At 47.2% G+C, this 26,906-nt stretch overlaps 1 protein-coding gene across 1 annotated transcript in view; it reads right to left on the bottom strand.

Moving 5' to 3' along the window:
- ST6GALNAC5 (ST6 N-acetylgalactosaminide alpha-2,6-sialyltransferase 5) overlaps nt 1-26,906 on the bottom strand; it is a 169,337-nt gene that overhangs the window by 17,906 nt on the left and 124,525 nt on the right. The window contains exon 3 of the mRNA XM_082686618.1: nt 4,520-4,929. Within this exon, the coding sequence (XP_082542744.1) occupies nt 4,520-4,929 (410 nt within the window). The remainder of the gene's footprint in view (nt 1-4,519; nt 4,930-26,906) is intronic.

Raw genomic sequence — 26,906 nt, 5'->3', positions numbered from 1 at the left:
CAAAGCTCCTAAGGAGGGGAACATCATGGGTTTGTACGTTGGCTGTTATACCACAGGCCAGCGGAATGACCTGAGGTGGGTTATTGCTCATCGTTCATGAGCCCGGACTGCCCATCTGTAACGCAGGCCTTGGCTTCCTGAGCTACTCCAGGGACTAAGTGAGAGAACACCATAAAAAGAGTCTAGTGTGTTGATACATCGAGACCCCTTCCTCCTCTCTTGGTGGCCAGATTGGAGCAAATGAAGCAAATAATTCAGCCATTACTTTCAGTGTGTGTGTTGTGTTTTTTTAGCATCCCTGAAGAAATTGCTATCCTTCCAACTCCACTGCTGGCTCTGGTGAGGGATCCACCATCAATCATCAGGGCAGTAAGGACGAAATTCTGGAGCCTCCAGCCTACAGAGCTATTAACGATCCTCTTCTTTCTCCCCAAGGCTGTATATTCATAAGAACTCTGGGACTTAGGGAACCTGGTGGCTCAGTCAGTTGACCATCTGACTCTTGATTTTAGCTCAAGGTTGTGATCTTAGGACCCTGAGATCGAGCCCTGCGACGGGCTCTGTGTTGGCTGTGAGACACTTGGAATTCTCTCTCTCTCCCTCTCCCTTCCCACTCCTCTCTCTTAAAAAACCAACCAACCAACCAACCACTATGGGACTGAAGGAGGTGAGGCAGAGCAGAGATAGCTGACTGAAGAAGGGAAAGGGGAAGGTCTCTTGCCTCAAGTTAGAATCTGTCTTCACCCGCCGGGCTGTGTGGTGCAACAGCCAAGTGTTCGAGACTCACACTGGGTCAGTGAATAACCGAGAAGCTGGGAGACCCATGAAGAGACTGTGTCCCTGTGCTTTCAGGGTTGTCGGCAGCGCCAAGAGGGTTCTCCCCGTGGCAGAAACTCCCCGTTCTCTTGGCTTTCTTTTGTGAGATATAGTAGAGGCTGTCAGGCACGGCCAGAAATACTAGAGGGTGTGGCTCTACAGAAAGAGGTTTCGTGGGTAGCAATGGGGGAGAATGCGTAGTGAAGGACAAAAGAAGCCCCCGTGAAGAGTTCTTTCAAGTGTCACTTAGAATTCCCCAGACCCCGGAAAGAGTAGCCTTCTGGGATCACGTGCTATCCAGCTGCAAGTGCCTTGTGCTGTCGTTCTGAAAAGATCTGAACTCTTTTTCCAGCAAAGGAATATCTACTGTTTTTACACTTAATCAGCTATAATGAAGGAATATGAAGAGCTGTCATGTGCTTATTAGGGAAAATGATCAGATATTCTTTTATATGATGAAGTAACACACGGAGCTGATAATTCTATAGTGCACACTAAATTACAATTAAAGGCCTTTCTGCTCCACCAGAATCTCATTTATAATCTCTATGGAAATATTCTTCCTGCAGTTATTTCATTTATGCTTCCTTTATCTAATTACTATAATATTGGTTCTGAATCATATTTTCCTAATACACCCTTATTCAATTAGAAAGTTATTTTCAAGTACAGTTACTTTCTAATATCCAAGAATACCACTTGGCCATCTCTGTCATTTGTCACACTTCTTAATTGCAGATTCTTCCTGGGCCATATTTCCCCCTCCACTTTTAAGTAGAGTGAAACTTCTCTACATCAAAATCTATTGAATTATTCTGTTCCCCCCCCCCCAAATAACAGCCTGAATGAATGTCCTGATCATGAGATGTACAAAATTAGACATTCCACATTTTGGGTACCTGTAATACATCTTCCTGTTTGGCTGGGTTTTAAGGAAAGCATACAGAGAAGAAATATTCTTGGACTCCCTGAATGTTTTGTGTTTTAATGTTCAGAAACACATTTGTTCTGAGGGGCTATTTCTACCTTGGTTCTCTTAGCTTGGAGTATCCACGTAAGGAATATGAGCATATGAGAATACTGAGTCAATACAATATTAGCCTCTTTAAGACAGGTTCCTAAAGGTAAGAGGCACAGAGATTCCAGAAGCGACAATGTCATTGGCACCCTACACATCCATAAGTGTGATTCTCCTGAAAAGGAACTGTATGAAACCTTGTAGATGGATGTCTGCACGTGAGAGGCCCAGTAGCCAGTACACAAAGACTTGGTTCCTTCTACCAGCTGGGTTCACCAGAGAGACCGACCCACAGAACAAAGTTTTCACTGGTCAGAATTTAATTAGCTTAATGAAAAAGATATGTCTCCATGTGAGTGTGTTTCCTGAAGATCTGAGTGACCAAAAGGTGAAGTGATTGGTCTCCAAGTTACCAACTTAAAATAATCCCTTAAGAAGATGCAGGGCAATGTGTAGTTACCTTAAATAGCTTAGACTGCAGCCACATTTCAGGAATTCTTAAATTAACAAAAACCATTAAACTACAAAGAGGGGAAGTGTTTTCTATTGAGGAGTGTTACTACTTACTTCGAATTTTCCAACCAGCAAAAATGAAACTGTAAATAACTCCTTTCATTCTTCTTCCCTTATAAAATGCTCTGCTAGTTAAATAACTCATTCATATGTGTGACAGTCCCTCTGATTTGTGGTTTTTGCAGGGCAGTAAAATTGGATTTCGTGATGACCAGGATCTCCTACGTGATCTGCTGGCTGGGCTAACCACAGAGGCCACTGGGCCTGTAGGGAAGGAGGCCACAGGGCCAGCAGCCAGCTCTCCCCTCTTTTGTCCGTCACATGCCATGCTTACCCTGGCCTGGATCTGCTCTTAAAAGGTCCCCAGGTTTCCAGAATTTAAAAAGAATGGTCCTCCACACAAAGAAGTTGGGGCAAAGCTTTGGTCTTTCTCTAAGACCCTGCTCTCTGATAGTAAGTTCCCCAACCTAGCCTAACCATGGATTTCATACTTTATGTTTTTCATTTTGTTTATCATGTCTTTTTAGTTTTAAGAAATCAACCCAGCAACAGTTTTTGTAAGGGAAGGAGGTAAATTATATCATTAAATATATATTAATTATAAAATTACATGTTTTAGAATTAAGGAAGCAAATTTAATCATCAGACCAGTCCTATGAGCCTAGTTGCTATGCCCTTTTCTCATCTGAGGTCACTGCAAGGTTAGATAACTTGTCCAGGGTCACGTAACTAGTGAAAGATAGAGTCAGAATTCCAGCCTCGAGCTGTGTATTTAGACAACACTGTGCCATGCCTTTTGATACCTAGCTGTCCTTTCTTTTTCACCTAGATTGGGCCAGCTGGTGGCCCTTCATCTTGGCCTCCTCAAGGGCCACCCCCCCCCACCCCCGCCAGTAGCCCTCAGGATTGGAGCCTTAGAGGACTTTTCTCCAACCCCTTGTGTGTTCTCTCACCTCTGAGCCCTGGACCCACAGGGAGGTTTCCCTCCCCTTCCCAGCTTCTTCTTTACCTGGATAAATACTTATTGGCCCAAGTCTCAGCTTAATTATATCTTTTGGAGAAAGCCTCTTCCTCATTCCCTCATCCCCTAGATCAGTGCTTTTCAAAATATTTTGACCTATAACAAGAAATAACATTTCACATCATGACTGAGCTTATACACATATGTGCGTGTGTATGGTTTCATTTCATTTTATTTTTAAAAATGTGTTAATTCAGGGACATCTGGCCAGCTAAGTTGGAAAACCATGTGATTTTTGATCTTGGGATTGTGTATTTGTGCCCCACACGGAATGCAGAGATGACTTAAATAAATAAAACTTTAAAAAAGTGAATAGGAGCACCTGGGTGGCTCAGTGGATTGAGAGGCTGACTCTTGGTTTCAGCTCAGGTCATGATCTCAGGGTCCTGGAATCCAGCCCCACATCCGGCTCTCTGCTAAGCAGGGAGCCTGCTTCCCCCTCCCTCTCTACCTACTTGTGATCTCCGTCTGTCAAATAAATAAATAAATAAAATATTTTTAAAAAATCGGGCACCTGGGTGGCTCAGTGGGTTAAGCCGCTGCCTTGGGCTCAGGTCATGATCTCAGAGTCCTGGGATAGAGCCCCGCATCGGGCTCTCTGCTCAGCAGGGAGCCTGCTTCCCTCTCTCTCTCTCTCTCTCTCTCTGCCTGCCTCTCTGTCTACTTGTGATCTCTCTCTGTCAAATAAATAAATAAAATCTTTAAAAAATATATTTTAAAAAATCGATGCACTGAATGCACCTTTGCTTCGAAAGACAAGAATAAACCCATACCCTCCCTGAGGTCGGTATTCTCACAAGTAAAAGGAAATGCAATAAAACTATTATCTTGCACTTACTACCTGGGTAAGGGAGCAACTGTGTAGCCTGCCCCTCCCAAATAAGGACTTGGCCTTGAATTACCCATGCAGAGTCTCAGTGCTTCGCTAACTTGGTCTTAATGAGTTCGGTTGGAGCAGCTGGGAGACCAGGGCCCCCTGGAGGCGAGCTCTACCAATAGCATGAGCAGCGGGCCCCCCACAAAAAGCCTCAGCCAAAGTTTTGCTTTGGGTGACTAGGCCAGCAGCGCGGCCAGGGGGCGACGCGTCCTCGCCCTCCCTACCCCGCGGCCCCGCCCCTCCCCGCCCCGCCCTGCCCCGCCCGGCCCTCTACCTGTCTTTGCCGGTCTCCCGCTTGAAGAGCTCGTCGAACTGCAGCATCTTGTGGCGCGTGATCATGAAGGCCTTCAGCCGCGGCAGCACCTGGCTCAGGAGCTGCAGGTTGTTGTAGACCTGGCCCTTGCCGTCCCTCCGCATGTAGCTGCTGGGGCCCCAGAAGATGAACACGGTGCCCTGGCTCACGTTGAGCAGGTCGTGGCGGTTGCGGAGGATCCTCTGGATGCTGGAATGCGCGATGACCCGCAGGCTGGTGCGGCTGCCCACGTCGCGCCCGTAGCCACGCGTCGGCGCGTCATTCATGCGGATGACACACTCCGTCTGGTCTATCTGGGGGCCTTGCCGGCTGCGCAGCAGGTGCCCCGAGCTGGTCACCAAGGCACAGTCCCCGCAGTGCATTTTCAGGGGCTAGAAGGCAGAGGGGGGAAGGACTCCATCAGCAGGCCACCCTCACTTGCATCAGCGGGTCATTTCGCTGCCGCTAAGGGCTGCCGGGTCCCCCTCTACCCCTCCCATGCCAGCCTCTATCCCTGCTGCTGAGGCCTCATCAGCCCTTCCTTTCGTTGTCTCCCAAAGCAGATGACAAGACCGCAAGAGGGCTTGCACTGACCTGTCAAACCCTGGACTCTGGGCTTTACTGATATTAAATAACCAAATCCCCATATCAACCCTGCAAGGTCGCTGTCACTGCCATTTTACAGAGGTGCGATGGAAAGAAATCCGCCCAAGGACGCATAACTAGCAAGCACTGAAGTCACGCCTTCAAACCCAGGTCTTCCTGAATCCAAAGTTACCCCCAAAATAAAGTAGAGACTACACTAGCATTTGCTCTGACATGAGCTTGGAAGTTCTTAAGTCACGTTATTGAAAGTTAAGTGCGTATCAATATTCTTGGCTGCTGTACAAATATGTTTATCCTGAATAAACATCGCCTAAGAATCACATGGCAGGGGGAGGGGGGAGCACATCCATGTGGTAATCCCTCAGATGCCATAATTTTGAAAGGACAACTAGGATAGTTTCTCTGTTTTAAAAGGACAGGGCGCAAGACTGAGTTGGTCCATCTTCAAAAATGTAAAAACAAAACAAAACAGAACAAAGCAAAAAAAAAAAAAAAAAATCCTCAGGCTCAGAGCACCGACCTCAGCCGGTGAACACGTGCCCTGTGGAAGCCCACCAGGGACAACTCCAATGACAAGGTTCATTTCAACACCTTGAACCAATGATTTGCTTTCTGAACGCCTACGTTCCCACACATTAAACATTCCCCTGTTCATGTTTAATGAGAAATATCTCTTAGTTGCTGTTTGCAGATAATGTAATTAGGGCCTGAGGCCAAGGCCAGCAAGTGCACAAGAAAATGACAATCAAGAATGGTCTGAAGGAGAGCTGCATTGTTACACGTGCCCCAGAGCCTCTGCCCTTCTTCCCTGTGAGCACTGAACAGGACACGTTGGCTCCCTGCCTGGTTTTGGGAAGTCGGATCCCGCTTAGTCCTTCTATTTAGCCTGGGAGTTTCCTGAGCCACAGCTCTGCCTTCAGAACCAGGCAAGGGCACCTGAGGACAGCCACCTTCCCACACTGCGTGGTCGCCAAGGGCACCAGCTCTGGGGGGTTATACGACCCGTCCAGCCTTGTCTCCATTACCTATTAACTGTGGGACCTTGGCAAGCCACTGACCTGTGAGAATCTTGGGTTTCTCATCTTCAAATGAGGATAACAAATGCTCCATTCTATCTTGGTTGGATGAAAATGCACACAGCATTAGACCAGGCCATTTGAAATTGCCAGTATTTGAAAAATAGCAGTTGCAGGGGGTGGGGGGGGGGTGAACCCAGTCCTTACATAGGAGCTGGCGCGGTGATCATTGGGTAATGAGACCGTTCTTGGGATTACCTGTCGGAGTGGAGTGATTGCAGACACTCACTAAGTCAGTGCTGATCACTTCGGGTTGATAATTGATGTAGAAGCTTATGAAGTGGAGATTCTACCGTTGCAAATTCTCATCATTCATTTGACACCCAATTACTCTCAGGTGACAAGCGCTATGATGGGCAGTGAGAATGCAAATGGAATGCAAAAACAGAAGCCCCTCGAAGTTTACACTTTAGTGAGGGACAGTGGGTCAGTCAGAACATGCAATAGAGTGTGAGAGGATGAGGTCTGTGCGAAAGTCTTAGTCAAGGGGGCTGTTTAAAGCACAGCAAGGCGGGGGTTGGAGGTGGGGCGGACAATGGAGAGAGACCACTTTTGCTAAAAGCAATGAGATGTCTCTATGGGTCAGACACTGTTCTGAGCTTTTTATGTAATTGCATCAATTCCTCAAATAATCCCATAAGAAGGGTATTATATTATCACCCCTATTTTACTAATGAGAATTTTAAGGGATAGGGAAAGTAAGGAGCTTGCTCAAGGCCATACAGTTAGGAAGTGGTAGAGCTGAGATTCAAACCCAGGAAAGCAGACTGCAGAGCCCATGGGATTAACCATCACAGCACCACGGTGCAGTAAAATAAATCGAACATGTGCCGTGAGATGTCTTCTTAAGTCGTTGCCTTCTTTCCTTCTTCTCTCAACCCCCAAAGCTCAGTGATGCTGTTTCTTAACCAGTAGTGTTATCTCTTTTAGGGCACGGGGCCGGCTGGATGCGGTAAAGTGACCAAGGTCTTGTATCCAATATGTCCAATCCTTGGAGCCCCGTTAACAGTAGACCCCATCCATCTAGAGCCTTAAGTGAAGGAGAGTAGAAGGTACTTAAGACCAAATCTTCCCGGGATGCCTGGGTGGCTCAGTCAGTGAAGCGTCTGCCTTCGGCTCAGGTCATGATCCCAGGGTCGGGCTCCCTGCTCCTTGAGGAGCCGCTTTTCCCTCTGTCTGCCCCTCCACTTGCCTGTGTGTGTGCACTCTCCTTCTCTCTGACAAATAAATAATATCTTAAAAAAAAAAAAAAAGATCTTTCTTTGAGGAATAGCTGCATTACAGATGTGTAGAAACTGGTCCCCATTCCTCTCCTCCTGGAACCCAGAGCCAGAAGCCCGTCTGAATCCCCTGAACGAACGGCTCGGGGTGAGGAGCAATTTCATGGGACAAAGGAAGGGGGAAATACTTAGTCTTCTTTTTTCTGATTTTGCCTGAACACTCCACACAGAAAAGATGAAGAGGGAAAGTCAAATGATCTGTTCAACCATGGAGTTCCTATCATGTCTCAGGCACTGAACTGGGTGATATAGATAAAAAAGATCCTGACCTTCCTCTCAGGAGGGCACCCAATCTAAGTGAGTGTGCCCCCCAGAGAAGCAATTACAGGACCGGGGAGTAAGTGCTAGAATCGATTAGGCACACGGGGCCATGAGACCAAAGGTGAGGGAACACTGGAGTTGGTCTGGAGGAGCTGGAGGGGTGGCGGACCAGGAAAGGACAGAGCAAAGGGAACCGACAGATGAGGAAACTTTGAAGAGGTGCTGGTCGATGGGGTCACAAGACATGAGAGGATAAGTGAAACCAGACTTGGCAAGTGTTCTCTGGATTTGGCGGTGCTGGCCACAAGACTCTCAGTTGAACCGAAGGGGCAGAGCCTGAGCCTGGTTGGCCGGGAGGGAAGTAGAGGTGGGAGCTTGGCGGTGAGGGCTGGTGGAGGGTCAATGGTGGAGCAAGAGGATCTGCAGGGCAGACTCAGGCACTCAGGGTGAACAACCCACCCAATTTGTTAGGGGTTGTTTGGGACATATTGGAAAGCCTGCATCCTAGGAAACCTCTACTCGTGGGGAAACCCACTAAAAAATGTCCTACAAGATTGACAGGGGTATCTGCAAATACCATGTTCCTCTGTGATGATTAGGGTCAGGAGACCCAGGTCTGAACTTTATGTCAGGTCCTTAGCGTTCTAACTTATAAAACAAAGAGGAGATCAACTAGATACTTGTGGCCGCATGACATTTATTCATTCATTCATTTAAAAGTCACTTACTGAGCACTCAGTACACCGGTGAGGTACCGTGTAACTTAATACATTTATTTAATAAGGTCACTTCGTAGGATTTCATTTCATTGGACCCTCAGGCCATTGGAACCTACTTTTTCTCATCAGACTCACCCTAAATTATCATCTTGAATTTTCTAGCATGACTGATAATTACAAGACATTGTGCTTATTTTTACTGGGGAAAACATTCTGAAGAGAAGTCTTTGCATCTCTCTCCCCCATAATTAATTATTCTGCTGTGATTCTCAGAGCACAGGCTGGTTGACAGGTGAACCCCGTGTCACCTATGGAAATTCCAGTGCCTTCTGTCTCCCGCCTCTGTGCATGTGAGGTGAGCAGAAGACCCTTCCAGGGAAGGCAAAGTTTCCTGAATGTGCCCTACTGATCCTCTGTGGTCACTGGCCACCACCCACATACGCTGGGTCCGCCCAGTCCAGAAATTCCTCCCTCATGATTCCTGCCCATCTGCCTGGGCTCCAAAGGATTGATTACCTCGGGCGACAACACCCACTCTTTGCCTTGTGCAGATACCAAACAATGAGCATAAGAGTGAAGTCTGAATTATGCCTTAAGTGTCTTCTGGTAAGTGGTGCCAATAAAATGACAATTGCGGTTCTAAACAGAATGTTACATTTCCCGCAGCTGAGAAGAGCGTGTACCAAAGGCTGAATCACTTCCAAAGGAGGAAATGAAGTCTGTTTTCTGCCTTTGGAAGGACAGATGATGTCTGGGGAGGCAGGATGACTAGAAATTATACAAATTCCATGACCCTGTTTCTCAGGATGCGTTATGGGTCCTCCGAGAGAGCCACGCTCCTCCACATCCCAGGATGATTATAATCCTTGGTGTCTTAATGATAAGGGTGGAGATACACATGCCTTGGTGAGTTAGGATTCCTGATGCCGTATTCACATGTTCCTCCGTTAAGCACTCAGATGCTGGGTTCATGAATCACCGAGCAGAGGACGGGAAAGTGAACTTGCAGTTCTGTTAGCACGTCTGGGATCTAAAGTTCCATGGAGAAGGCAGGAGTGCAGGCAGCTCCCGGGGAACTCACTGGCTAGCCGGGCCTCCTCTCTGACTTTTTCCTCATAGTGCTCAGTCCCTTGATTCTGGGACATTTTCCTTAAAGCCCCATTTAGTGAGGTATCCCATCCTTTGGTAAGACACAGAGACGCCAATATTAGATTACTCTAATATGTATCTAATATTGATCATCTCTCTTGCTTCCTGACCCCATAAGAGGCACTCAATTAACACTGAATAACAGATGGGTAGATTGGTAAACGAGTGAATGAGACCCAACGGCCTGCCTTGTCTGTTCTCTGAGAAAGCCACCCTCTTGAGACATAAAGAGAAGACACGATGTGGTGCCCTAACCAGGTGTTTGCCTAAAGACCCCAGCCCTGTGTGCTAGATGCCATGGGGAGAAGAAGGCGGGGCGTATAATGTGAAAGTTTGTCTGCAGAGAAGGCGGCTGTGGCCCTTTGCCTCAGGACAGCCTCCCCGTCCAGGGAGCCATAATGGCCAGAGCTGAGGGCACTGCTTGGAATTAATGGCTGGCTAGGAAAATGGCCCAGGACACGGTGAGGGCCATTAAGCCCAGCCAGTTATTAATCCCCAGTAAGAGCTTGATGCCAAGGTCATTAGAGCTGTTGTGAAGTAAAAAAATGCCCAGGAAAATCTACAATGCATGGAGGCCACTGGTGCTCAGAGTTGCAGCCTCGTCAGGCCCCCAATGTGTGCAGGAGAGGGGCCCGTGGGAGACGGGCAGCCTGGCTCTCTGGGGGAAGCGTGCACCGCGCGGACGGACACAAACACGGAGCTTACCATTTTATTTTTGCCCTCACTTTTGCTCTTGGCTAATATGTAAGCATTTGTCATCATCCCGGTACCTAGGGCAGTGTCTGCAACTTAGTAGGGGCCCAGGAAGGTTTTAGCGTGTTTTAGAAGGTGTGAGTGAGTCTCTCTCCTTCTACCTAGTCCCCCCTCCATCAGAGAACAGTGGGGCATGACAACTTGCATCACAACTTACTCCTTTGGGCTCAGGCGACAGGAGCAATCCTTGCTTGAGGAGGCACGCTCAGGGAATCAAGGTCTGATTTCTGTCACAGCCCAGAGAGCAGGAGCAGAAGGAATTCTCCCTGTGACCCAGCTGATGTCTCCTGAGCCTTTCTTAAGAGAATAGACCAGGCCAAGTCAAATTAAACTTGACACCTAAAACACTCAGTGATGTCCTTGCAAACATTTGCAGCATGGCAATCTCAGGCTTCACTTTTTAAAATTCTGATTTATTTGGCAGAGGGAAAGGTACCTCAGAGCATAATGTCCATTAGCTCAGTAATGAGACCAGTCTTGCTCTGGGAGCTGCTTGTTGGTCTGGAGCAAACATAAGATATATTAAATGGCTTCAGGTGTTTCAAGAATCTCTGCACTTTTCAATCTGATGTTTTCCTGTAATTACTGGGCTTTTATTAGCTGTCAATCTCGGTTCAGCCTGACACAGGTATAAGCCACTCTGATTATTTAATGTGATTCCCTAGAAAAATGTTACTCTTTCAAGCTGCTCTTCTCTCTCAGTGACAATCCCACCCACCAGCCTTCACTGCCAAGAAGTCCTCCTCTCCGCCCCCCAACCCATTTTCCATGATTTCATCTACGCTGCCTGAGGATGAGAGCTCCAAAGGCAGGGGGCAGTACTGAGCAGTGTGTAAATTAGGGTCTTTGGAGTCAGAGGCTTGAACTGGCTTCTTCCTCTCCTTAGGTGGATAATTTTGGGCAAGGTGACTTAGTTTTTCTGAGTCCCCTGGTTTTTTTTTTTTTTCATCTGTAATATGAATGTGGTAACGCCAATCTCAAAGGGAAGGTTTGCCATCTCAGTTAAAGGCATACCTTCTACCCAGTTTCTCAAGACAAAATTCAAAGCTCATTCTTGATACCTCTCTCTCTCCACCTGCTACAACTCTTCCAGCCTTATTGGATCTATCCCCGTCCACGTATCCTAAACCTATCCCTTCTCACCCAATAGCATCACTGGCAGAAATCTCATAGATTGTCTAGGCTGATAATTTTCAAGGTGTGGTTCCCAGACCCACCGTGACAACCAAGTTTAGGAATTTTCTAGAAATGCAAATTCTCAGACCCCATCCTAGACCTACAGACTCAGATGCTCTGAGGTGGAGCCCAGCCACCTGTGTTTTCACAAGTCCTCCAAGTGATTTCTGATGCATCCTCAAGGTGGAGAGCCCCTGGACCACTCTAGGATCCTCATTTTACAGAGGAAGGGGCCTAAAGTCAAGAGGTTCAATGATTTGCTCAAGGTCACACCCTACAAGAAGGACCGGGGATGAACCCCAGGTCTCCTCACTCCTACACATCTAAGAAAAGCCACCTATATCCATAGCCTGGTCAGAGTTGCTGGGGACACACTGAAAAAGAGTCCTGAGTTCTTGGTGCCCTGAAGCAGAAGTGGTTTTGTGGAGACAGATGAGAAAGGAGGATCATTCTTTAGCAGCACTGCCCACCTCTGCACCACCTACTGCCTGCCTGGAAGAAGCAACCAGGAAGAGCCACAGAGCCGGCGAGCCCCGCCTGATAGGGAGAAAGCATGCGCAAGGCTGGTGGCCGCTCTCGCCCTAGGAGGTGGGACATGGGGGTTCTCTCCAGCCAGCACAGCCCCCCAGAGGCGTGGCCAGACTCATACACCCGCTGTGGATTGAACTGTGTTCCTCCAACAGCCCCTCGCCACACACCCACAAAGTGACATTGAAGTCCCACCTGCGGACGTGATCTTACTTGGAAAAAGCATTTTTGCCTGCGTAATTAAGAAAGTAAGTCAAGGGGCGCCTGGGTGGCTCAGTGGGTTAAGCCGCTGCCTTCAGCTCAGGTCATGATCTCAGGGTCCTGGGATGGAGCCCCGCATCGGGCTCTCTGCTCAGCAGGGAGCCTGCTTCCCTCTCTCTGCCTGCCTCTCTGCCTACTTGTGATCTCTGTCTGTCAAATAAATAAAAATAAAATCTTTAAAAAAAAAAAAAAGAAAGAAAGAAAGTCAAGAGGAGGTTGCACTGGATTAGAACAGCCCTTGTGTACTTAGAAGAAGAGACTTAGAGCCACAATGACACCCAGGGAGAACACCCGTGAAGAAGGAGGCAGAGGTCGCAGCGAGGCATGGACTGGCCCCGGACGCTGAGGCAGCTGTAAGGTACAAGGTAGGATTCCTAGAGCTTTCGGGAAGAGCCCGGCTTGGCCAAAGCCTTGATCTCAGACTCCCAGCTGCCAGGACTGTGAGAGGATCAATTCCAGTTGTTCTAAGACAGCCAGGTTGTGGTAATTTGTTCTGGCAGCTCTGGAGACGAATACACGGCTCCCTACTCGGTCTTCACCCTCTGCCTCCCACCACCCCACGAGCACCCCCTGCTCCCCACTGGGTCTGGCAGCTTTCACCCTCACACTTCGTGCCCCACATGGCTGCAAGGCTGAGAATTTTAATGCAGTGCACTCCATCCCCCTGCCCTATCTGAAGAGTAAAATCCAAATTCTTTGCCTGGTCGGGGCCTTGTCCGTCCTGTGGCCCTGAACTCGATTCACTTGCCATTCTCAGCTCCAGGGACTGCTGCTCTCCTTTCTGTCTCGGGGAGAGACTGAGAGATCGGGTGCTCCCTCTCGGCCTCCGGTCTTCGTCTCCCCAGTTATTCACATGCCCCGATCCTTCCCGTCTCTCATGTCTCAGCTTGAAAGTCATCTCCTCCAGGAGGTCCTCCCTGACTGCCTTAATTGGACAGAGTCTCCCCCACTTATTATATAACAAGGATATTAACTGCTAATAACACAGACAAAACGTTCAGCTGATATGCCAGGCATGGTTCTCAACACAAGACGTTAATCTAACACCTGAGTTAATCCTGAAAACAGCCTTGACAGGCAAGTTCTACCACGGTTCTCGTTTTTACCAGGCGAGGAAGTTGAGCTGCAAGTTTATCACGGTCCTCTCATGCACGATCCTGTTGATTTCCTCTGACACCTACCACAGTCTCCAGTGATTTACATTTTTAATTGCCGCTACAGCAAGAGTGCCACGAGAACAGAGATCACGATGCACGTCTGGCACACAGCAGGTCCTCAATAGATTGTTCAAGAAATACTTGACTGCCTTACTTTCTCAGCAAGCAGCAGAGGATTTTTCTCTGTCCAAAAAAGGTGTGGATGAGTCGCCAGAGCCACAAGCCTGTTTCCAGAGCCTCTTTCTTCTCTGAAGTGCCAGCACGAGGGCTGAGGGTACAGGATGGCTCACCTCCCAGCCTTTCAAAGAGCCCCCTGGCTGGGATTCCCCTCAAAGGTCACTCCTACGCAATTCCTTCCTCTAGGAGCCAAGCAGGTCTAAGGGCCACCTGTGCTCATTAAAACAAACAAAAAGCTGCATTTTTATGAGGGTAAGGCGACATATAATACTGCCAGACAAACCAGATTCCATGAAACTGGCTTCTTTGGCCCCTGCTACATTTGAAAGGGCTTTCACGTAAACCCAGCATGGCCCAAATCTGATAACTGATAACAAAAGAATTAGGAGAATATAGGGGTTCCACATATAGCTGAATTGAGTGGAGGAGAAAAAAAGCTATGGTCTCAGTTGACCAGATGAGAAAACAATCTAATGGGACAGAACATTAAATCTGTAAATGAAGTAGAAAGAGTCAGACTTGGGTTCAAGTCCCAGTTAAGTCATTTATTGATAGGTACTTCCCTAGTCAGCCTCAATGTTCTCATCTGCAAAATGGCATGGCAAGCACTCAGGAAGGTGTAACTAATACGACTGTCATGGGTTAATTGTCACAGACTCAAAAAGGGCCCTCCTGAATAAGCTACTACCCGCCTCTCTTTCTATCCAGTCACTCCGGAACCTGTACACTCCACCTGCTATATCTGCTGAATCTGATCTTTTCTACCCACCTGCACCTTGCTTCCCCCTGCCCCCACCCCTGCATCAACTCACGTCTTCCCTGGATCACTGCCAGGCTTCCCACATACACTTCTACTGTCCACATATGTCCGGGAGGACTTTCTGAAAAGCATAGCTCATTAGGACCTGCTTGTGCTTAGTATCTCTACACCCTAAAATCCCTGAGGATCCTCCTGTTGCTTTGAGGACCAAGTCCTTCCAGTGGCTTATGAGACCCTCATATCACTTCCCCCCCAAGTCCTTCTGTATCCCCCACCCTCTCGTAGCTCCCCATACTCCACTTGCATTGACTTTGACTTTGTAGCTCCAAGTGGCACTATTCAAAGGTTTGCCTTGGGGCCTTTGCACATGCTTTCTCTGGAAGCCAAGCTGGCTCAATTATAAAGTGGAACATAATTTCTACCTCACAGGGGGATTCTGTGGCTTAACTGAAATAATCACAGCATTCAAAGGCTCCCTCCCCTGCCTCCTCTCTCCCAACTTTTGAAACTCCTTCATCATTCACTCAAAGCATCACACCCTCAGAGAACCTTCCCTAAACTCCACCCTGTTTCTCTTTTTCTAGTTCTCACCATGTCGGCAATCTTTGAGTCAGGGTCTCTCTTCCCTCACAGAATGGCAAGGTTCTTAGGAACTGGGTTCATGCCTCTGTGGGGTTTAGCTCACTGTAGCATCCCCGGGACCTAATATATAGTGGTTGCTTTCTAAGTATTTGCTGCACAAGGAGCTAAATTTAGTTCCTGCAGGTGAGGAGAACATTCTAGAACCACGGCCCTCCCCTAGGCTTTCTCTCTGGTTTTCCTTTCCGTTTGGTATGCCCAAGTGTGGATCAAGAGACAAATCATCCCAAATCGAATATTTAATTTGATGCAAATGCTTCATCTTCTCATAGAAGACTGAGTAGTACCAACTAAACTGATTACACTGTAACCTTACTTCTATCCACTTTATTATCTAAGCATAAGGGAGTTTTCAAAATAAGTCATTATTTGAGGCTTTGAACACTGACTACTGCCAAGTAGCAAATAACCAGATTGTGTCCGTGTTGACACGTTGGTTCTCGAGCTGATGGTTTGTTTATGGAACTGCCTACTTTAGGGGCTCTGAGAGTGGAAGGATCGTCATCAGCAGCCTGAACAACAGCTCAGCACCCCAGCTGGAAACACACGAGTAAACAAAATCATAATTTCTAACTTTGCCAAGCTCAGTAAACACCATCATGATGCGTTACTAGTAAGGCAGCCATTAGTTACATAAACACAGCACAAAGCTAAGAGGGTTATTGATGCTGGCACAGTATACTCGTTTGCTGACCACTGATGGACATTAGCTGGTGATGTACACACTAGGGAGCTACTTTGCCACCTGCTTTCATTTGCTGAACATCATGCATCCTCTGGGCCACAGAATTACTTAGTTTGTATTAGTGAAAGATCGCCTTTTCTTCTTTTCGCTCGCTCACTGTATAGTTATTCAGTACCTACTCCCTGTGTAATGGCAGCTTTTGGGCAGGCTGCCCGGGACACAACTGCCTTTGCTCCTCTGGCTATAGCTCGGTGCGCAGGGGCTATGAAGGCAGGAAAGCTGTTCCTGGCGAGAGAGACAAAGGCACACCCCTCCTCTAGCTTTGTCAAGAAACCGTGAGTGGGGGTGCCTGAGTGGCTCAGTGGGTTGAGCTTCTGCCTTCGGCTCGGGTCATGATCTCAGGGTCCTGGGATCGAGCCCTGCATGGGGCTCTCTGCTCAGCGGGGAGCCTGCTTCCCCCCCTCTCTCTCTGCCTGCCTCTCTGCCTACTTGTGATCGATCTCTCTCTGTCAAATAAATAAATAAATAAATAAATAAAAAAAAGAAACCGTGAGTGGATGAAGTCAGACAGCATTGATAGCTTAAGAGCGTTTCAATTCTTTTTTTTTGAGAGAGGTGCTTTTTTGGTAAAAACAAAGCAACATCAGACGGAACCAGGGAAGATATTTAGGCAGTCCTCTCCGTGTCTCCATGTATTATTATTAGATCCATATATATTAGATCTCTCTTTAGAGTACACTCCGGCATATCCGCAGATCTGTGACTCCCTGGGGACTCAGGATCCTGACTCATGGCTTCAGCCCTCTGCTCACTGGAGATATCCCTTCTGTTCCAGCTCTTCCTCATCAGGTCCCGGAAATGCCATAATAACAACAGTGATGGTCACCAATGGTTATGAAGCAACTTTTAATATTATTATTATTATTAATATTATATTAATCTCAGTTAATTCTAAAGCAAGGTATATATGACCACCTTGGTTTACATTTGAGGTAAGAGAGGTTCAAAGTTGAATTGCTCAAGGTCATAGTGTTTCTTTCTTTCTTTCTTTTAAAGATTTTAATTTTTTTTTTTTTTCTTGACAGAGAGATAGAGAGAGAGAGCAGGTAGGCAGAGCAGCAGGCAGAGGGAGAGGGAGAAGCAGGCTCTCCACTGAGCAGAGACCCCGATGTGGGGCTTGATCCCAGGACCCTGGGATCATGACCTGAGCCGAAGGCAGCCATTTAACCGACTGAGATACCCAGGTGCCCCAGGTAATAGTGCTTCTAAGGCACAGCCTGTATCTTGGGTCAATCTTAGTCCTAAGTGTGTAGGTGATCTGGCCACCATAACAGGCAAGAAAGAGTTGAGTGGAAGACTGGCAAAGAAAAGAAAACTGAAGAGTCTCAAGAGGAGGAAAAAGAAAATCTACAGAGGGGAGGAATTAGTAGATAACAAGAAAGGCAGGAGAATGTAGAAAGCACTGGAAAACCAACATTAGAGGTGCTGAGATGATACAGTGACTATAAAACTTCTTAGGGGGACAGAAAGACTAAAGAGAAAATTTAGTAGAACAGCCTAGAATTCTGGAGGCATTCAGTGCAGCAACAAATATTTCTAGCACTCAAAAGCCATCCGTACACAACACACTGCATTATAATAAGTGACATTCATAAAGGGGACCCTAAGTCATCAAGAAGAGCTTAAATTAAGTTAAGCTTTGTTCACTTATGTAAGAAAGTATAAAATCAATTTGGAACCTTCAAGAATAATTTAGACAAATATGATTTGGTGCTAAAAGGGACTATACTTATATTATTTTATTTTAAGTCTCATTTGTTCATAAGACTCATTCCTCAACCAGACTTCAAAATGAGGTGCTAGACTGTTCTGAAGTTATTGCTGGCGGGTAAATAAGCTTTTCTTTCTGCATTCACATGCGATAGACTTTCTGACACGAGTCATGTTTCCTTCTCCCGGGGCAGTCATAGATGGAAGCCTGCCCAGTCAGGGACCACATTCCTTGTCCCCATGCCTCTGGCGGTGGGGGGACATGCCTCCCAATGAAATCAGAGTGAAGGTCACTGGAGAACTTAAGAAGCAGGTGCCTTCCCCACTCTCTCTCTCTTCCCGATGTCTTGATATACACAGCACAGTGAACCTGGAAGTCCCTGGTCAAAGAGGGCAAAGCCAAAGAGTGAAAGGAGACCAAGTCTTTCAATCGCTGCTTAAATCAGAAATATCAGAAACTCCCACTTTCTTGACTATGTGAGCAAGAATAAAGAAAGCTATACATTTTATAAAGTAGGCAGGATAACTATAATTACTCTATCAGACAGCCAGGAAATTTTCTTTTCCTTCCCTTCCCTTCCCTTCCCTTCTCTCCTCTTCCTTCCTTCCTTCCTTCCTTCCTTCCTTCCTTCCTTCCTTCCTTCCTTCCTTCCTTCCTCTTCTTCCTTTGTTTTTTGTCTACTTATTTTACTAAGTGGCTAGAGCGCAGGAACCACAGTACAGCTCTGATCCTACCACTCCAGCTCAAAGATCTTCCACAACTCCCTATTACCTGTAGAGAGAAGTCTGCATTTCTCAGAGTGACCCTTCATATCTTATTTTTTTACTGACCCATTTGAAGAACTCCCCCAATCAGGACCATCACTCATTTATCCAAAAGTGTCATCTCCTTGTCTTTGCCCACAGAGTAGTGTCCTTTGGGAATGACTCCAGTCACTGAAAGTTAACTTACCACTCGTGGTCCCATGTCAAGGCCATTTGATTCACAAAGTGTCCTTCGTTCCAACTGCTTGAGTTCAAATCCCATCACTTACCAATTGCTGACTTTGGCAAATTTCTCAACTTCCTTGTACCTTAGTTTCCTCATCTATAGAATAATGGTACTGATAGAAACTACTGCAGAAGACTGTGAGGGCTTGGCGGGCTAGTCTGCTCAGGGTGCTTGGCTGCTCTTTGCCATCGATGCCATTGGTGACTGCAAATTACTTCCTCATCAGTCGTGACCAGTCAGTCATGTGTCGCCTTCTTGGGAGGCAGAGGAACTTTCCATTGTTGTGTCCCATACTGTCCTACAAAGTGGCTTAATTAAATATAGAAGATGCCTAATAAATGTTGGCTGAATGAATGGATATGTAAGTTTCTAAAGCGGCAAGCATTGGGTTTCATTTTTCCATTTACTCATGATTTGCTCAGAAGACTATGATGTTTTCCTCCAGCTTCAGTTCTACTCAGAGAATGGCAAGATCTTTTTTTTTTTTTTTTTTTAAACACAGATCTCCCTTGACTTAGGAAAGGGTAATATAATGATAAGCCCCCTGTAAGTTGAAAATACCACAAGCCAAAAATGCATTTAAAAAAAAAAATACATTTAATACACCTAACCTATCAAACACTGTAACTTGGTCTAACCTGCCTTAACCATGCTCAGAACATTTACATTAGCCTGCAGTTGGGCAAAATCATCTCATACCAGGCCTGTTTTATTATGAAATGTCGACTATCTCACCTTATTTATTGAATCCTGTGCTGACAGTGAAAAACAATGGTTGTCTAGGTATAGAATGGTTGTAAGTGTCTTCTTGCAATCATGGGGGGAGGCTGGGAGCTGCCACTTCCCAGCACCCCCAGAGAACATCGTAACACATATGGCCGGCCTCGAAAGATGATCAAAATTTGATGATTGAAGTAAGGTCTCTAATGAATGCATATTGCTCTCACACCACTATAAAGTCAAAAAATTGTTAGTTGAACCATTATAAGTTGGGGTACCATCTGTATCCTGAAGTTCTGAGAGGCTCTGATAATTTTTCTGACTTTCCATGAAATATTCTGACCCACCACCTGATCACGAGGACCTGTTTTACCAGGAAGCTTTGTCTTGGCTTTCAAGGCATGAGAAGGAGAGAGATGCTCTGGCCAGGCTGAGCAGAGACAGACATGTTCACCTTCTGTGCTTATTCCTGGATGTGTCAGAGGTGTCTGAGATGCCCAGGATTTGTCTTGAAAGGCCACAGAAGGGTTAAATGATTTGAGGCTGGAAGGATAAATATCGCTGGGAGCTGACAGCACAGGGGGCCAGAGCAGGGGTCGCTGAAGAAAGGCACTGGTAAATACAGCGCCAGACAGACCGTATTCCCCACTGCTCTGGCTCGGCTCATTTTCACTTGCACTCAGGGCTGATGGGATGTTTGCTTCAAAGATAAGACTCTGGAGGGAAGCCAGGACTATAAATCAGTCTCCAAACAAGGAGGAGAGGGTTCTTTAGAACAATATTGGTGTTTAAAAATATTAAAACAGTGAAACTCTCCCACTTAGTAAATGATATCTGGCATGAAATTAGTCCAATTCCTGATAGACTTTTCCCGCTGGATGGCACATAGGAGCTTCGCCCTCAAACCATCTACAGCTAAACTCTTCAATCTCCCCACACCTGCCACCTTTCCTGTCCTGTGATGAGGATCCCAGCCCTACCCCGCTGCCCAAACCCCAAGCCTGGGAGTCATACTAACCCTCTCTCTCTTTCTCCGCCTCGACCAATCATTACTCATTAAGTCTTATTATCCTTAGCCTCAAGTTCTCCTAACTCTGCCCCTTCTCTCCATTCCTAGTGGGAATGCCCCTGTTCAGCCCTCCACCATCTCTCACCTGAATTCCGACAATCTTATTATACCCAGCTTTATATGCCAAGGCCCCTTGCTAGCCCACAAACTCCTTGGGATGTTCTCTTACCCACAGAGCTTACTCCAGTATCCAACACACAGAAGATGCTCAATTAATGGTCACTCATTTCAAGCTTATGCTTCCAACCTTCGGAAGAGGCCAAGAGAAACTGAAGTAGACCTTCACTTCTGTCCCCAAGTGCAGGTCCTCTGAGAGCGGGTCAAAAGTGCCACACCCAAGTATAAAGGAACCTGAATACATTTCAATCCATCTTCAGTATAAAAGACAACACAAATTTTTGTTGTAAGTGATTGGAGGTCGAGGAATATATCTTTTGGGATTAGTTACAATATAGAACCATGAAAAGACCCTTAGCTGTTGTGCGGTAGGAGCTGGACCTTTCTCATTCTTCTCCATATCATGAACATTTTTTAGTTTCTGTTTTGGAATGGAGGTGAAGGGACTCTTGGCCAGCACCCCTCCTTCCTCTACCCCTTCCATCCCCTGGGGGAACATTGACATTGGAGCCAGCCGTTACCGGAACCACTGCCCTGCTGCCTGGGACCTCTGCCTGCCTTGCTCTCCATCAGTTTAGGGGAAGCCTGTGGGGCAAGAGCCAGACTCCAGCAGTATGTACTCCAGCAGTATGTTCTACAGCACAGCCTTGTACCAAACATATTACCATTCATTCATTCGTTCATTCAAAAAATGAAATACTATATATATATTTTATATATATATATATAATATATATATATTTTAATGTTAAAGGATTTTATTTATTAGAGGAAGAAAGAGCACAAGCAGGGGTTGGGGGGCAGAGGGAGATGCTAAGGATACAAGAGTGAGCTAACTAGACATGTCTCTGCCATCACGGCAGCTACCTACAAGCTGGGGAGGCAGACATCAAACTGATAAATAAGTCAAATAGGCCCAGGGCGGACACCTGCTGTGCTGTGCCCTTTCTGCTGACTTTGGAGAGCCCTGGAAAGTATGCCAAAGTTCCTTGGCACCTGGAACCAGGGCTGTATGTGTCCCACCCTGGAAAGCACTAATGTTAGCCCGCCCAAACCCTTCCAACGACACCTCTGCAAGCCAGTGCCAACACTGGAATTAGTCCCAGGTCCACGCAAAGGCATCCCGGCCAGGATGCATAGGTGTGCCTTTCAGAAAGCAGTTTTACATGCAATCTGCCATACTGTGCCCTCATCTGGAGACGGCGGGGTGGGTGAGAAGGAGGAGGAAATTAACATGAGAGGAGCTGATCCAAAGTGCTCCCCCAGGTCTGAGCATGAAAGTCCCCTCCGCTAGCTAAGAGGCCAGGAGCCTCTCCTTAATCACATTTCCCAGGGTGCTTTTTCCTTCGAAACTGGCAGCAAACAAGTCAAAGGTGGCATGACATTTACATGAAAGAAAGAGTCTCTCCAGGAGGTGAAGGAACTTGACCAAGGTCGCACAGTGAGTCAGTGTCAATGCAGGGAAGAGAAATCGCGTTTAAACCTCCAGCCCAGTTTCCTTTCCATTATGCAACGCCGTCTATTAAGAGAAAATCTTAGGGAATAATATTCTTTCCTGAAAATAGTTTGAGCAGGTGCCCGCCTCCCTCTGGAAATGAGCTCATGAAAGGAGACTGAGCCCGTCTACCTGTATTTACATGTTTACTATTTACCAGACGCTGAGGCCAGTAAGGCAGCCCGGGCTCTGTAGTCAGAGAGGAGACCCCTGCCTTGAGTCAGGAGACAGGCATGAGGGAGGGGCCGGTGATCTTACAAAGAGCACGGAGCTGGGAACTGGCTGACCTCTCTGTCTTCGGGCTTTTCCTATCGCTTACATTGCTTGCATCACGTCCTGCAACCATCCCCCCCTTCCGCACCCTAGCGCATAACCAGCACACTCAAGCCGTCTCCCTCCTGGCTACCCAAGGATGTCACTGTGGCTGCAGAAGGACCCCGTGTTCCAGATCTTCTTAACCACATCTAGTGGTTAGAATCCATCTAGTCCATGACCTGTTTTCCTCAAGACTGTTCCGTGCCCAGAGAAAGCTGATTCTCACAAAGTAAATTATGTCGGGAGTACAAAAGTTCAGTTGTAATCTCTTTCATTCCTTAAGGCAAAGGAGTGAGTGTGCTGGACAGTCAGGCATTTTAGCATCCTTGGAGTGAGATCTGTGTGTGGGGACAGGGGGGAGATTTCAGAATCTTTGGCGGGGCTTTTTCAGTAAATCCTCAGTGCCTATAATGTTTATGCCAAGGACAAACAGAATCCACGAGGAGCTGGGGGCCGGAGGAAGGATTCAGAAGTAGAAAGGGCAGAGGGGCCGGGGAGATGACCTGCCGGTACAGAGTTTTGGGGTCTCACATGTCAAAGGCTTTTCTGAAATCCCCAAAATCCGACTCCGCCACTGAGATTTTCTTGGCCTTCCAGAGGGACACACTCTTCCCATCCCACACTGGGGCACCTGTTATCTCACACCCTGAGGCCAGTCGAGGGCACGGGCTTCTCATCTAACCCGGGGAGGATGCTACATCCTGCCCTTCACCTTCCATGCATCCCACAGAGTTCCATACCAGAGGTGAGACTCTGACAGCTTGGGGGCATCAACATGCATGGGTTCATTCATTCACTAAACAAGTATTTCTTGAGCTCCAACCCTTGCACGTTAGAACCGTATCAGGCACCGTGAAGTCAATGGAAAGTGAAATAGCCATCGTTTCTGCCTTCATAAAACATATGGTTTAGCGGGGAAAACCGGGGTCAGATAATTGCACAAATACATAGTTATAACTGAAATAAATGCTATGAAAGAAAAGCACAGGCCGTTATGAGAATATCTTCTGGGGACACTAATCCAGGCTGGGCTTGGGGTGTCAGCATCGTGATGTGGTCCCCGCTTTCGGGAAGCTCCCAAGCTGCCAGGCCCACCAGAACCAAACAGTCCCTTCCTCTCTGCCTTGGGTTGGGCCGCAGCTGGATGCCTGGGTTCCCCTAGACCTGGAACCCCGGACGGCGACCCCTTTACACAAATGGGCTGTAGTTCGGTCAGCGTTAACACAGGACGCCTGCCTAGGGGACCCAGATGACTCCCATCTTTAAAAACCTTCCCACCTGCTTCACAGCTCACGCTTTTCTGGTTGTCTCTGCCATGTCTCAATTCAGCCATACCCCCCTTGCTCGGCCTCTTGCTTCTCTGCCTGTGCTGTGTGAACACGGCATAATAAAGCGCAGCGAGTACAGAAAGGTCACCAACCCTAAATTCTAACGTTGAAGGCTCCTGTCTCCTTCACTGCCATGAGTTCTGAGCCTGCCCCGGATTTCAGGTCCACTTTTGTGGAGCACCCCCCATCCCCAGCCGAGTGTCACCCCACAGTTCAGAACAGGCCCTGTGCTCCAATACTGAAAGCTGCTATGTCCGCAGGGGCCTCGGGTTACTTTTCTTTCTTTTTTTTTTTTTTTTTCGGGTTACTTTTCATGCATCTCCCCAGGAGCCTGTGCCGGGGGGCTTAAACAGCACGTGCCAGCGCCTAGGGCCGGCTTGATTCTAGGGGCTCTTGTTGAAGATTCTCTCCTGGATCCTCTGAGCCTCTTTCTCCACCAGGCCTGTCAACCTTGGCCTATAAAGATGAACAAACGCAGTTTCTAACAGCTCAAGCCTGCATCCCTGACATGGCCGGGTTCCCCTCCAAGTGCCTGAGAGATCTCAAGGCTGCCAAGAGCATTTGCTGTTTGCTCCAGCCAACCTTTGAAGACCCCTATCTCCCAGACGCTGTGGGAGGTGGGAGCCTAACCTCTTCCAGCGCCAGTTAACAAGTGAATTTCGCACGGACTAGTTCCCTCTTCTGATTTTTGCAGTTTTCTACTTCCCTGCTTATCCCGACCCCCACGCACAGCCATCCCGGAACCCTCAGGCTGCCTTTTACATGCCCAGTCATCTCTGTACGCATCGAAGCTGGGTTCCGCTCATGTGGGACACTTTCTCTGTTGTTTCCCTCTCCAGCTTCATCTTGGCACCCTGAAAGTAAGGATTGCCACAGCCTTAACTCGCGCTACATCAGGGAACTGGGCCGCTGTCACCTTGCATGGAGCTGTACCCACACGATGCAAGGCGCTCTTAGTTACTTACCCAGAAAAATGAGTTCCAGCTACACACAGGAGAAGCTCCCCCAGTACCCGTTGGCTGGGATTGCCGTAGTGAGATGCCACAGACTGGGGAACTGCCACAGCCGTAGTTCATGTCCTCACCATTTTGGAGACAGGAAGTCTAAGATAACGTGTCTGCAGGTTTGGTTTCTTCTGAGGCTTCTCACCTTTGCTTGCAGATGGCCTCCTTCTCACTGTGTCCTCACGTGGTTGTCTCTAGTTCCGTGTTGTCTGGGTCCTAATTTCCTCTTCTTCTAAGAACATAGGTCGGATTGATTTAGGGCCCACCCTGAAGACCTCATTCTAATATAATTACCTCTTTAAACGCCCTATCTCCAGATGGTCCTTTTGAGGTCCTGGGGGTAAAGACTTCAACATGCAGATTTGGGGTGAGTTAGCCCAGAACACTCAGTGTGCCCAGAAATATTGATTCAGAAAGAGTACAGATGTAGGAGGAAGAAAACCGGAAAGGCTGTGAGATACCTCTCTTCTAAACGGGGTAATCCATAGGACTGACATTACAGGATAGGAGGTAAAATCCAACTACTTGGAAGAACATTTTCGTATCTTTATTTTCTCCTTCTTTTTTAGATTTTTTTTTAAAGATTATTTATTTGAGAGAGGGATAGAGAGAGTTCATATGTGCACACGCATGTGTGCACACACACACACAATCACATGTGTGCGTGCGCTGGAGAGGGGAAGGGGCAGAGGGAGAGAGAATCTCAAGCAGACTCCCCACTGAGCAGGGAGCCCTGATGTGGGGCTCCATCCCAAGACCCTGAGATCATGACCTGAGCTGAAACTAACAGTTGGATGCTCAACTAACTGGGGCACCCAGGCACCCCCCGGAGTCTGACTCTTTAAGCTGCAACAGAAAACAAACCCAGTTTTCATCACGATTCCTTTTACTGGTCCCCAGTGTGAGCACACTGAAGTTAAAGAGACAGAAGCATCCTTCCTTGAGTTTCCTGTAAACTAATGAACAAATCATGCAGCCAGCGTGGGTTGCTCAAAAGCTCTGAGTCCCGAGGTAGCTCTATTTTCTGGATGTTGGCAGTCATTTGAAGAACATGAGGAATCTAATAGTGTTGCAAGTAAACACTGCCTTACACTGGCTTCCTTGGCCTGCACGCTTCAAGGGTACAAAGTCCACAGGGGAAGTCAACACTTTCTATAGAACACTTTCTCGGGTCTACAAGAATAAAGTTCTAGCTCAAGCCTGTGTCTGTGGGAGAGGGCCCCATGCTGTGTCTGTAAATCTCTCTTCCAGAGAGGTACAGTTACATTATATAGCAAAGCTTCTCTTCAGTGAGGTGTTTGCAACCACCCTAATTTTCTGTTTTTATGGAATTGATGGCAAGGGAAAGCTTTTATTAGAGTGATTAAAATACCACTCTCCTCGGAAGAACGCATGCTGGGTTTCTAGGAACTGGACATGTCCCAGATGGCACTAGATGTGCATCTGGTTGGCTAGAGAAAAAAATAAAATTTAAATAGGCAAAGAGGGGTGTAGCACTGGCTACTGACTGGCATGACCATGTCTGTGTAAGAAAGGCATTTCTGTTCTTATTAGGAGGTCTGATTACACAGTTCTCAAATTTCCCCTTAAGCCTCCTGAGACGAGTGTGAGGTGCAACCTTGTAAATTGTCAGCACATATAAAGCTAAGATTTAGAGAGTGGTTTCCACTGTGCATCCTATAAAATGTGTCCCAGGAGGAAGATTAGTATCAATCACAGGCTTATTGGAGACAGAGATGGGATCCAATGATAACCTGGCACTATCAAGTAGAGTAATGGTCTAAGAAGAAAAAGCAATCAGAGAGGAGAAAGGAATATCCCGAAAGAAAGACAGAAGGAGAAAATCAGGGGGCAATGTATCATATTGATGAACAGGGGCTGTTATCCAGGACAAAGGCTCATGTGAGCAATGCGGGTTCTCAGACAATGGATATCTCTGAAAGCTGAGCTTGGAGAGAGCAGGAGGAGATTTCCAGAGCACACCCAGCAGCCGGACTCTGGGCATGGTAGCACCGAAAGGGAATGAAGTCATTCCCACACGGGAGTCTTCCGCGTCCTACTTGAGAGTCATTGGCTTATTTCAGAGGCTTCTGAAAGGGCTCTTGGAAAACAGCAAAGCAGCATTCACCATATGCCCCGCCAATTGGGTTGCTGGATTCTGTGGACTTCTTTGAGCTGCTACTAGTCCAGACATGAGTGCATGAGTGGGGGATGGAGACAAGTATGACTACTTTTGAAAAGGGAGGCTGGTCTGACAACTTTAAAAAAAAAAGACCGATGGAAAGTTTTTCTTATCCTGGAATTTGCTGACACTCCTCTTATCAAGAGGCACA

This window comes from Mustela nivalis (genome assembly GCF_964662115.1).
Source record: "Mustela nivalis genome assembly, chromosome: 10".
Classification (NCBI taxonomy): Eukaryota; Metazoa; Chordata; class Mammalia; order Carnivora; family Mustelidae; genus Mustela; species Mustela nivalis.
This window is presented reverse-complemented; position numbering and strand designations above follow the sequence as displayed.